Below are 12,324 nucleotides of genomic sequence, written 5' to 3'. Positions count from 1 at the left end.
AAAATCAAAGCAGGAGAAGAAGAGTGACCTCCTGGCCTAACGGGGGTTCACACTTTTGTCTTCTTGTAAATATACTAAGTTCTTATGGTTGGTGGTGATGGTGAACAGTTAAGCAGCCCCTTCCAAAAGGTGTCTCCACTCCTCCAGAGCTAACTTGATGGCTAGAAGTTTGTGATCCCCAATGGTATAGTTCTGCTTGGCCAGGGTGAACTTCCTGGAGAAGAAAGAACAAGGCAAACGTCTCCCACTGGGGGAGGTCTGAGAGAGGACAGACCCAGCCCCTATGGCAGAGGCATCCACTTCAACAAAGAAGAGGTGTGATATGTCAGGTTGTTGCAGTAGGGGTACCAACAGGAAGGCCAGCTGAGCATCAGTTGACCAGTTGTGGGAGTCCGCCCCTTTGCAAGTGAGGGTGAGAGGTGCCGTGAGGCTGGAGTAATTGTGGATAAATTTCCGGTAATAGTTGGCAAAATCCAGGAATCTCCAAAGGACCTTAAGGCATGTGGGTTTTGGCCAGTCCTAGACTGCTGCAGATTTGTCCAGATCCATCTGAAGGCCAGAAGAAGAAACTATATACCCCAAAAGGAGAAGGGCCATATGCTCAAAGGAACATTTCTCCAGATTAGTGTACAGGCCACTCTCCCATAGGCACTGCAGCAGTTTGACATGAATTTGATGCTCGGACAAGGAGGTAGCAAACATCATCTAGATAGACCAAGACACCTCATTTATGAGGTGTTGGAAAACGGTGGGGGCATTGCATAACCCAAACAGTATCACCAAGTATTCATTTGTTTTCCTACGGAAGGGTGACTGGTAGACTGATAAGGGAGGTTGACATAATTTGAGGTGAGCATCTCTAATGTTTAGCACATGTCAATCATTAGTGCATGCTAAAAATGCTACCGTGGCTTAGAAAAATACTCCTTAGCATGCACTAAGTGCCATACAGCCCATAGGTATAAAATAGTTTGCACAGCAAATAGTGCGTGCTAATGTCTGTTCATGCATGCTAAGCTTTAATAAAAGGGCCCCTTAGTCATATTTCTTGCTAGATTCATACATTCAGGTGTAGCTTTGGGAGATGGTGTTCATTTGCATCTGTAGACGTGTTATCCAAAGTGATTATTTCACTGATAAACTTATACACTAGATCTGGACCTAATTGCTATTAATGGAAAGTGTCTGCTGCATTCTACAATCTTTTCATCCATTATTTATTTTATTTTTTATTTATTGCACTTGTATCCCACATTTTCCCACCTATTTGCAGGCTCAATGTGGCTTACAAAGATCTGTTATGGCAGTGCCATAACAGGGAAGAAATACAATTGTTGTAGCAGAGAGATAAAAGAAGACAAGAGGATCTGGTTATGCAGCTGTACAGTGAGACATTCTGAGTAAAGGAGTGTAAAGGTTGTGTTCAAATAGTTAAGGGTTCTCGTGGTAGGCTTTGTTAAAGAGATAGGTTTTCAAAGTTTTGCGGAAGTTGTTTAATTCGTGGATCGTTTTCAGGTGAGTTGGTAGTTCATTCCACATCTTCGTACTCATGTAGGAAAAGCTTGTCCCCCCCACACTGTGCTTGATGTGTGGTTATAGTATCCAAGAGTGTTCTGACCAGCTTTTCACCTCTTTAGAGCCAGGTAATAATGAACCGCTGAGTCAGATCTGCTTAATTACAACATGTTTTGAAACACATATAGAAATGTGATGAAAAAGAAAGGGAGGGGAGAGAAAGACCATGTGAAAAAAGTGAAAGAGACAGATACACAGTCAGTGAAAGTGAGAGGAGAAGGGGAAAGACAGACAATGACAGTAAGAGGGAGAAAGTGAAAGGAAAGGAGAGAAGAGAAGAGAGAAATATTTTTTTTTTAAGCAGGAAAAAGGGAAAGGAATAGAGAAGGAAAACATATAAAAATGTAGAATGGACATGACTGGGAGGAACAGGAGATACAAATGCTATGAAGTGAGACAAGGAAGAGTAGAAACTGGCAAGTGGAGTGAGAACAAATTATTTAGCAACTCTTTCCTTTAACCTTGCTATTGTGCTTGGGCTACGTGCACAAATTATCATGCCAATAAAGATTATGTAATCAGAAAAGAAGGGAGAGTGAAAGGGGAGACAAGGAAAGAATGAGAAGAAGAGAGAGAGTGAAACTAGCACTTGGGTAGAGAGAGAGAGACAGAGGACAGTGCCCATAAAGGACAGGGGGCTGGCACAGTGAACTAGGGAGGGCCATAGGTATACAGTGAAGCTTGTCACTTCTTGACTGACAGACTCCAGGTCAGGGACAGGCTATAAAACCAGAGCGATCTCCAGCAGTAGGATGCTTAGAGAAAGAAGGTTGTCTCTTCCTGCATTTGTTAATCAGCTGCCTCACAATGGCTCTCAGTGACCAGGAGTGGCACCATATCCTGCATGTGTGGGAGAAAGTGGAGGCAGATCTCACAGGCCACGGACACGCTGTGCTCATCAGGTAAAAAGCAAAATGATGTGTAGAGATATGCACTGCCTCTTAGACTGGGAATAAGAGGTACTGTTACCAGCTCTGGTTACAGCTCTATTCACTCTGAACTGCCTAAGACTGCAAGCAAAGTAACAGAGATTAATTAGAAAGTCAGGGGAATTAGCTGCTCATAGAGTTTTTAACAGAAAAAAAAAGCTAAGATGCTCAAACAAGATTTGTGCAGAATCCAGAAAATGAGAAGTATTTGAAGGAGCAGCTGCATCCCGGGCACTGCTGCTTCACCACAAGTCATGGCAGTCTTTTGCACAGGTATCAGATTGGGGGGGGGGGGGGTTCATATCTTTCTTTTTGTTTTGTTAAACATTTCTGTGCAACAATCAAGAGGTTGAAATCTTTTCTGCAAATATCACAGCAATAATTGCGATGCACTTGCGGCATACTAACACAGTACTACTACTACTACTACTATTTATCATTTCTATAGCGCTACAAGGCATACGCAGCGCTGTACACCATACACAAAAAGAGACAGTCCCTGCTCAAAGAGCTTACAATCTAGATAAGACAGGTAAACAGACAGAACAATTAAGGGTAAGGGAACAGAGAGGTGAGGATAAAGGACAGGACAAGTGAGTAATGGTTGGGAGTCAAAAGCAGTGGTAAAGAGGTGGGCTTTAAGTCTGGACGAAAGACGAAATGGGATGGGAAAGGATTTCGGAATTAGCTCACACCTTTTTTTTTTCATAGAAGCACAAGGTGAGTTACATCCAGGTACAGCAGGTTGTTTTGTGTCCTTGGAGGACTTACAATCTAGGTTTGTACCTGAAGCAGTGAATAGTATAACCCCCTCGCTCTAGAACTCAGTTCCTAGATGCCATTATAGAATTAGCATTCAGCGAGCTGCATCTAAGCACCAAATTTGTTGCCTTGACTTATCCAAGGTCACAAGGAGTGTCAGTGTGATCTGAACCCTGGCTTGGCTGGTTCTCAACCCACGGCTCTAACCCCTATGCTACTCTTCCTCTGGGAATGAATGGGGGAGATTAGGGATTAGGGTAGTAGCCGGGACACCTGGGTCAGAGCCAGGCTCTCCTGAGGACACGATGTGACCTCTAGCAAGGCACTTTAGCTTCCTGTGCCCAGTTAACCCAGCTGTAGTTCCTAAGACTATAAAGTTAGATAATCCCTGAGGATAACAGAAGACCAGAGAGAGGTCCCTGGAATCCAGCACAATTTCTGTTTGCCTTTGTGGAAGTGGAAGGCAAATCAAAACATTCCTCATTACATAAATGAAAAAGAAATTTCTCCCCAACTATGAGTAAAGTGGGGCGGCAGCTGTGTTAGTCCTCTTTTAAAGATAATAAATAGAAATAAAACAAAGCAAAGAAAAGAAAAGAAGATGATGCCTTTTTTATTGGACTAGCAATACATTTTTTGATTAGCTTTTGAAGCTAAAAGGGTTTGGATAATTTCCTAAAAGAAAAGTCCATAAGCCATTATTAAAACAGACTTGGGGAAATCCACTGCTTATTTCTGGGATAAGCAGCATAAAATCTATTTTACTGTTTTGGAATCTTGCTAGGTACTTGTAACCTGGATTGGTCACTGTTGGAAACAGAATACTGGGTTTGATGGACCTTCGGTCTGTCCCAGTAAAGCAACACTTATGTTCTTAATCCTTCATTTCCCCAGGTACAAAATAAGTACCTGTATATAATACGTAAAGCACTTTGTAACCACCAAAAGGCAGTATATCAAATCCCATCCCTTTTACATAAATCCTAATTAATTAATAATACCAGTGAGCTGGACTTACCTAGCTAGGAGCAGCAGCTAGCCAGAGAACTCCTACAGGCCAAGGTACACATGATGATATTTCCAAGGGTAATTTTCAAAGCCAGTTCCAAGGGCAGAACAGTGCTTCACCCATAGCAATGGGCGTATACAAAACTGTCTAATCAGTAGATGAAAGGATGTATATACAGCCCATATGTGTGTATTTTTACCCACAGCCAGCAGGATTTCTCTTTGGGAAATTCAAGCCAGTAACACTCTGTGCCCTGGAGAGCAGGTGTAAATGTGATTTTCAGAAAGGAAGCACCCATCTACTTTTGATTTGAAAAGTCTGCAACACTCACACAGAGGAAACCCTTCCTGTACGTTTTACCTAGGCCAGTGTTTGTCAAGCTTTTTGAGGCTCTGACCCCACAATGTACAGAATGATGTACCTATGGAGAGCCCACCTAGGTCGTGACCCCAAATGTGGGTTTGGTCACCCCAGTTGGGGTCCTGACCCACAGTTTGCAAGCTCTGACCTAGACACACTGTTTAAAATTATACCCTCAGTGAGTAATGAAAGTGGGGCTGCTGATATTCAGTTGGAAGAACAGTGCTCAGAGTTTGTCATGTAACCTTTCAGGACAGAGTGCTTCCATGTGCCCACTCAGTAGTAAATTTATCTGTTCAGTCTACTGAGTAAAATTACATTTCCTCTTCCCATTTACTGTACCCCCATGCTCCAGTGTCCAGGACGCACCGTCTGCTGGGCAGGAGGCTGCCAGTGATTATATGATCTCAGAAACAGCCATCTGTGCATCTGGGCTCAGTCCCCTGATTCGACTCTGAACCTAATTAATTAGACGCTGCCAGGAGGAAACTGGTTTCAGATGGGTTTGAGCCTGCAATTTAAAGGATGAAAAGTCAAATTTGAAATCTTCATGCCAAAAATGATACCAACGTCACTAAAATCTTTCCAAGAGGCTTGCATACTTCACTGACCTCTCTGCAAAGACAGGGTAAATGTTGAAAGCATCATACCAACTTATCACATGGCTCTGCAAGTACATCTAAATCCACTGCACCTCAGTCCTGCTCTGCAGCACCCCCAGCTATTCCTATAATGAGACCCACACTCAGCTCTGCTATTGCACCTCAATCCTGTCCTGCAGCACCCCCTGCCTTTCCCATACTGAGAACTTACACACAGCTCTGCTATTTCACCACAATCCTGTCCTGCAGCACCCCCTGTTTTTCCCATATAGAGAGCCACAACCATGTCTGCTATTGCACCTCAGTCCTGTCTACAGCACCCTCTGCCTTTCCCATAATGGGACCTTACATAAAGCTCTGCTATTGTACCTCAGTCTTGCCCTGCCACACCTCCTGCTATTCCAATACTGAGACCCTGCACACACCTCTGCTATTGCACCTCAATCCTGCCCTTCAGCATCCCCTGCTTTTCCCATACTGAAACCCTACATAAAGCTCTGCCATTGTACCTCAATCCTGCCCTGCAGCACCTCTTGCTATTCCCACACTGAGACACACAGCTCTACTATTTCACCTCAGTCCTGCCCTTCAGCACCCCTTGCTATTCCCAAACTGAGACTCTACACACAGCTATACTATTTCACCTCAATGCTGCTGCAGCACTCTCTGCTTTTCCCATACTGAAAGTCTACACACAGTTCTACTATTTCACCTCAGTCCTACCCTGCAGCACTTCCTGCTTTTCCCGTACTGAGACCCTACACACAGCTCTACTAATGTACCTCAATCCTGCCTTTCAACACGCCCTGCTATTCCAGTCCTGAGACCTTGCCTTTCCCCTCCCCATACACAGCTCTGCTAATATCTTTCAATGTTCTATCACACCTGCTAAGCCAATGAAAGTGTTAATTTTGAAATATGATTTACATCTACCAGGAATTGAACTGAGATTTAGCAAGCCTATATCATGTGCAACTTACCAACCCTACTACCTAGGTAGTTTCCCTTTGAATATTAATTATAAAGTTTGCCTGGTTAAAAAAAACAACATATTTTACAACTACACAGGCTATTCAAAATTTTCCCCAAAATGAAAAAAAAAACTATTGATACATACTCATGTTTTTGAATAGCACTTTCAAAAGACACGTGATCTCTTTAAATTGAGTTACAAGTTAATGTTAATAGGGTTTTTTTTTAGGGGAGGGGGGGTTCCAATAGTTGTGATGCATTTCTTCCTAAGTCTTGGTTTGAGGTTTTAAAAAATACACCTTTCCTTCTCCTGGACTAGAAGATGCACATACACGCAGGAAGTCCTACAGGATACTGTAGAACTTGAAAATTACAAATCGGTGGCCATAAATCTTGCAGATAAAGATGTAGGAGTGTGTTGGGGAAAAGGCAGTCATTACAAATAGACAATCGTAGGTAAATAGCTACTACAAAAAATGTTAGAGTTAATGGAAGGATGATCTGCCTTTATTATTGATTGCAAATTTGATTTTTTTTAATGTTATGAGTCATCACTTCTTTTCCACTGTTTGATTATATTTTCCACAAGAGCCACAGACATCTGATTCATGATACAGGAAGGTCAAGCATTTCTTTGAATGATTCTTGGCAGTAGTACTGCTGCACTCTAGCTATATTTAGGGGACCCACGTTCCAACCTGCAAGGATTCCCTGGAGATTAGTGACCCATTTCTGCCTAAAGTTTGCTATGTATGCAAACAAGCAAGAAACTTTGCTATGGGTAACCAAAAAAAAAACTATTTTTTTTGTGAAAACTGGCTTTTAAAAATGCTTTCAACTTGCCGGTTTCAGAAAATTCACAACTAATGAACTATTGTGCATGTTTTTGCATCACAGCAACTCTTTGCAGGAAGAAATGAGAGAGAGGAGGATAAGAGTAAGAGATATAGAGAAGTGATGGAAGGAGGGGAGGCAGGTGAAGACAGAGGGTGAGAGAGATGAGAGAGAATGGTGTGAAGGGCAGCAAAGAGAACTAAGAGGATGGAGTAGAGCTGCAGAGGGAAGGAAGGAGGGAGAAGAAGAGAAATGTAGAGGACAGAGACAGGGGGAGGAGAAGAGAACAAAGACTAAAAATATAGATGGGATAAAAAGAAACACTAGAAAATTCAGAAACAAAAGAAATGGTGCCTAAGAATGACATAAGCAGTGTCTTTAAAGAAGGTATTGTACTGTGCTCAGTTTGCTCCAAAAGTTCATTCAGTAAAGCTGGAGTTTCAGTTACATGACAGTGTGCTGTGGGCTTGTTTCTTGAACACCCCCTCTTCGAGGTATGGACTTGCTTTGGTACGCCCATCCAGACACAAGCTATGGAAGGGGCACCTGACAGGGGTCATTTGAAGAGTGAGTGGCTAGTTGTGTAGAGCCTTAAAGAAGGGTCTCCTTCCTTCCCTTCTCCACTCCCTCCCCCATGACCTCTAGGCCCACAAATGTAAAATTTGCTCTGTAGCCTCACAGATCTGCCCCTTTGAACAGGAGCTCCATCTGGGTCAGGCTACAAGCCAGTAGTGTATATCTGTGTCTGATCCTACCACCATGCCTCTCCTGATGAGTGTTCATGATGCTTAGATTTTCCACCCTGTACTCTTACTTTCAACCCCACGGTTATTCTGCTGATTTCTAATTTATCATTTTGAGAACTTAATGTTCAGATTATTGTGAGGTGTGTTTCCATTAAAGTATTCTTTTGGGTATGGTTTTACTACGATTCCCACACACTCTATTCAGATCTGGTCTGACACTGTCCAGTTAGGATTTCTTTCCTTCCTTTTAAATCCCACCTTGATCTTTTAGTTACACATAAAGACGCTGTTGTTCTTGTGCCTTTTTATCCTTTTCTTGCTTTCAGTCCTGATTTTCGGTTATCCGGTTTCTTCACCTTGTTGAACTGAAGCAGATAAAAATGCAGCACAATATTAAATATCCACTCTGATTAATGGGCTGACTGACAGTTCAGTTTTGTGATCAATAGCTCAAGCAGGCATCCTTTTAAAGGTGGGGGGGACAAGCTGTGCCAATAAATCTTACGGAGACCTCACATGGGTTCTGGTTACCCCTGAGGCAACAAAACAAGGGAGCATTCTCTCAGATTAAGGGAAAACAGATTTCAGAAGTTTCATAAGGCTCTAAGGAACTGTATTGATTTTGAAGATTTGTTTATGTGAACTTGTTAGCTGCCGAGAACAAGCTAGTAGGAACAGTGGGTGTAGATGCTTTTAAATAAATAAACATTTGCTCGCCTTGCTGCATGATCTGTACTCAGTTGCATAACCATCCAAAACAGCTGCTCAGTGGGAAAAAAATTACATTTCTTCTAGCTAACACAGTAGTTCCTAAATCTGATCTGGAGGCTCCCCAACCAGTCAGGATTTCAAAATATTCACCATGAATATTCATGAACTAGATTTCCATCCCTTGTATGCAAATTTCTCTCATGCACATTCATGGTGGAAATCCTGAAAACCTGACCGGATGGGGAGCCTCCAGGACAGGTTTGGGAACCATTGGACTAACAGACTGTGCAGCCTAAACATCATGGAATCTTGGGCAACGGCTTTCAAACTCAAACTCAACAAAGAAAAAACTCAATGCCTTATCCTCTCCTCCCAGTACAACAATGACCACCATACTACCATCAATGCCATGGACTCACCCCTCCCAATCTCAGACAAACTGAAAATCCTAGGCATAACTATAGACCGCAGCCTATCTCTAGAACACCAAGCTAAAATAACGACAAAGAAAATGTTCCACACAATGTGGAAACTTAAACGCATAAAACCATACTTCCCTAGAGACATCTTCCGCAACATGATCCAAACAATGGCGCTAGCCCACGTAGACTACTGCAATGGCATCTATGCAGGTTGCCAAGAACAAATCATAAGAAAACTACAGACAGCACAAAACACAGCAGCAAGAGTTATCTATGGGAAATCACGCTTTGAAAGCATGAAACCCCTCTTTCAAACCCTACACTGGCTACCAATAAATGTGCGCATAACCTTCAAGTTATGCACAATCATCTAATGCCCTACCTGCATCCCTTTGTCTGGTAATCTCATTTAAAACGTACCTATTTACTGACACATATAGGTTGTGACCAGCTGCAGTTCGGCCTACTGGTTGCTGGCTTATGGGCCAGTGTCCTAGCTCTGAGTATCCCTCTCCTTTTCCTCTATCCTATGAGATTTGTAGTTCTTTTCTGTTTCTCACTTATATTTATATTTACTGTAAACTGCTGTGACAGCTGCCTTAAGAGTGGTATATCAAGTCTTATTTAACAAAGCCAATCATACTGAATATACAGGAGTGAATGAAGCCATGACATACGGTACAAAGAAAGGGAGCATTTAGCATGTTTGCTGATAGAGAGTGAAGGAGCCTTGCTAACATGTATTAGGTCAAGAAGTGAGAAAGGCCGAAGGGTGTGCCAGTAGAATGAGCCTTGTAGACTAGGTTAAGGAGTTTATAGGTGATTTTATGAGTGACCAGCAACAAATGTTCTGTCTTAAGAAGAGGAGTAATGTTATCAAAATTTTCTAGAACCATTGATAAGTCACACAGCCACATTTTGAATAAGATCAAGATGGTAAATATTGTGTTGTCTGATTTTATGAGTGATCCTTGCGGGACTCCACTATTCACCCTCCTCCATTGACAGAAATGACCATTTAACCCTACCCTCGGTGCAGGGCAAAATAGTGGAAACTATTATAAAGAATAAAATTACAGAATACTTAGACAAACATGGTATAATGGGACAGAGTCAGCATGGGTTCAGCCAAGGGAAGACAGAAAACAGAGGGTAGGGTTAAATGGTCATTTACTTACTGGTCAGGCTTACTGGTCTATGATTTCCCGGATCACCCCTAGAACCCTTTTTCTTAAATCACTGAGGAGGAAGCTGCACGTTTTCTTTCCTCCTCCAAACAGACTACCTGTTCGTCTGATCCTATTCCCACCCATCTACTCAGCACTATCTCTCCTACTGTCATCCCTTCTGTCATATCCTCAATCTTTCACTTTCCACTGCCGCTGTTCCCAATGCCTTCAAGCATGCCACTCCTCAGAAAACCTTCATTGGACCCTACCTTCCCTTCTACCACCCATCTCCCTCCTCCTTTTCTTATCCAAGTTACTTGAACATGCTGTCCACCGCCATTGTCTTGACTTTCTTTCATCTCAAGCTATTCTTGATCCACTTCAATCTGCTTTCGCCCTTGCTAAAGTCTCCAGTGACCAGTTTCTGGCCATATCCAAAGATCTCTATTCTATCCTCATCCTTCTCAATCTATGTGCTGCTTTTTACAGTGTTGATCACCACCTACTCCTTGATATACTGTCCTCACTTGGATTTTGGAGCTCTGTTCTTTCTTGGTTTTCTTTTTCTCTCTCCTTTCGCACTTTTAGTATATGCTTTGGTGGATCTTCCTCCACTTCTATCCCACTATCAACTGGTGTACCTCAGGGCTGTGTCTTGGGACCTCTTCTTTTCTCCATCTATACTTATTCTCCCTTGGTGTTCTGATCTCCTCCCATGGTTTTCAGTATCACATTTATACTGATGGTTCCCATATCTACCTCTCCACACTAGAAATTTCAGCAGGAGTCCAGGCCCAAGTCTCAGCCTGCCTGTCTGACATTGCTGCCTGGATGTCTCACTGCCATCTGAAACTAAACAAGGCCAAGACTGTGCTTCTTATCTTTCCCCTAAATCCACCTCTCCTCTTCTCCCATTCTCTGTCACTGTGGATAACACTTTCATCCTCCCTGTCTCATCAGCTCATGATCTTTGGATCATCTTTGACTCTTCTCTCTCTTTCTCTGCACATATCCAACAGACTGATAAAACCTGTCATTTCTTTCTCTATTTCATCACCAAAATGCATCCCTTCCTTTCTGAGCACATTACCAAGAACCCTTATCCACACTCTTATCACCTCATGCTTAGACTACTACAACTTGCTTCTCACAGGTTTCCCACTAAGCTACCTCTCTCCCATTCAATCCATTCAAAATTCTGTTGTATGGCTTATTTTTTATTTTATTTTAATATTTTGTTTATTAGGCAAGTAAACGTTCAAACAGAGTGAGACATCAGTTTACAAATTGTGAGTTTACACTTATAGCTTTACTAATGTACATTTGTTGTCTCTATCATGTCTCATAACTCTCTCTACTCATCCAATTGCCTACTTCAGACTATGTGGTCTATTGTAAAGTACAAAGCTTAGGCCTAATTAAACATGCTAAGTCTTTCATTTAAACCATTCCTACAACTTCAAAACTCCCTTATTCTTCAGTCCCTTGCCTACATCTATGGCTCCTTTGACTATTCCTTCCCCCCCCCCCTTTTTCTGTTGTATGGCTTATATTTCGCCAGTGTCGCTATGCTCATATTAGCCCTCTCCTCAGGTCATTTCATTGGCTCCCTATCCATTTCTACATAAAGTTCAAACTCCTCTTATTGACTTACAAGTGTATTCACTCTGCAGCTCCTCACTACCTTTCCACTCTTATCTCTCTCTACACTCCTCCCCGGGAACTCTGCTCATCATCTTATCTGTACTCTTCTCCTCCACTGCCAACTCCAGATTCTGTTCCTTTTATCTTGCTGCACCATACGTTTCTGAGCCAGTATGTCAAGCTCCATCTCTGGCCTTATTCAAACCTAGGCTAAAAGCCCACCTTTTTGAGGCAGCTTTTAACTCCTAACTCCTAGTCACCTATTCAGTGCCCATATCTGTAAGTAATTTCCTTATCCCTTATTTGTCCTGTTTGTCTGTCTTGATTAGATTGTAAGCTCTGTCAAGCAGATCTTACATATTTAGTGTACAGCGCTGTGTATATCTAGTAGCACTATAGAAATAATAACTAATAGTAAATATTACTAATAGTATATTTTCTTGCTATTGTGCTTTGCTACTATTTGACTTGCTGCTGTTGTTACTTTCCAGGAGCCTGTTGCTGTTTCCCTGCTGTGCCCGCCTGATTACCTCCGGTGCCCATAGCCCTGCCCTGATTCAGGTGCATAGGTGATGTCACCACTGTCACT

At 42.4% G+C, this 12,324-nt stretch overlaps 1 protein-coding gene across 1 annotated transcript in view; it reads left to right on the top strand.

Annotated features, from left to right (window-relative positions):
- Nucleotides 1–2,311: 2,311 nt before the first annotated feature.
- The window catches only part of MB (myoglobin), a 37,022-nt gene continuing 27,009 nt past the window's right edge, over nucleotides 2,312–12,324 (top strand). The window contains exon 1 of the mRNA XM_030206998.1: nucleotides 2,312–2,477. Coding sequence (XP_030062858.1) covers nucleotides 2,383–2,477 — 95 coding nt within the window. The 5' untranslated portion in view covers nucleotides 2,312–2,382. The remainder of the gene's footprint in view (nucleotides 2,478–12,324) is intronic.

This window comes from Microcaecilia unicolor, chromosome 1 (genome assembly GCF_901765095.1).
Source record: "Microcaecilia unicolor chromosome 1, aMicUni1.1, whole genome shotgun sequence".
NCBI classification, from domain to species: Eukaryota; Metazoa; Chordata; class Amphibia; order Gymnophiona; family Siphonopidae; genus Microcaecilia; species Microcaecilia unicolor.
This window is presented reverse-complemented; position numbering and strand designations above follow the sequence as displayed.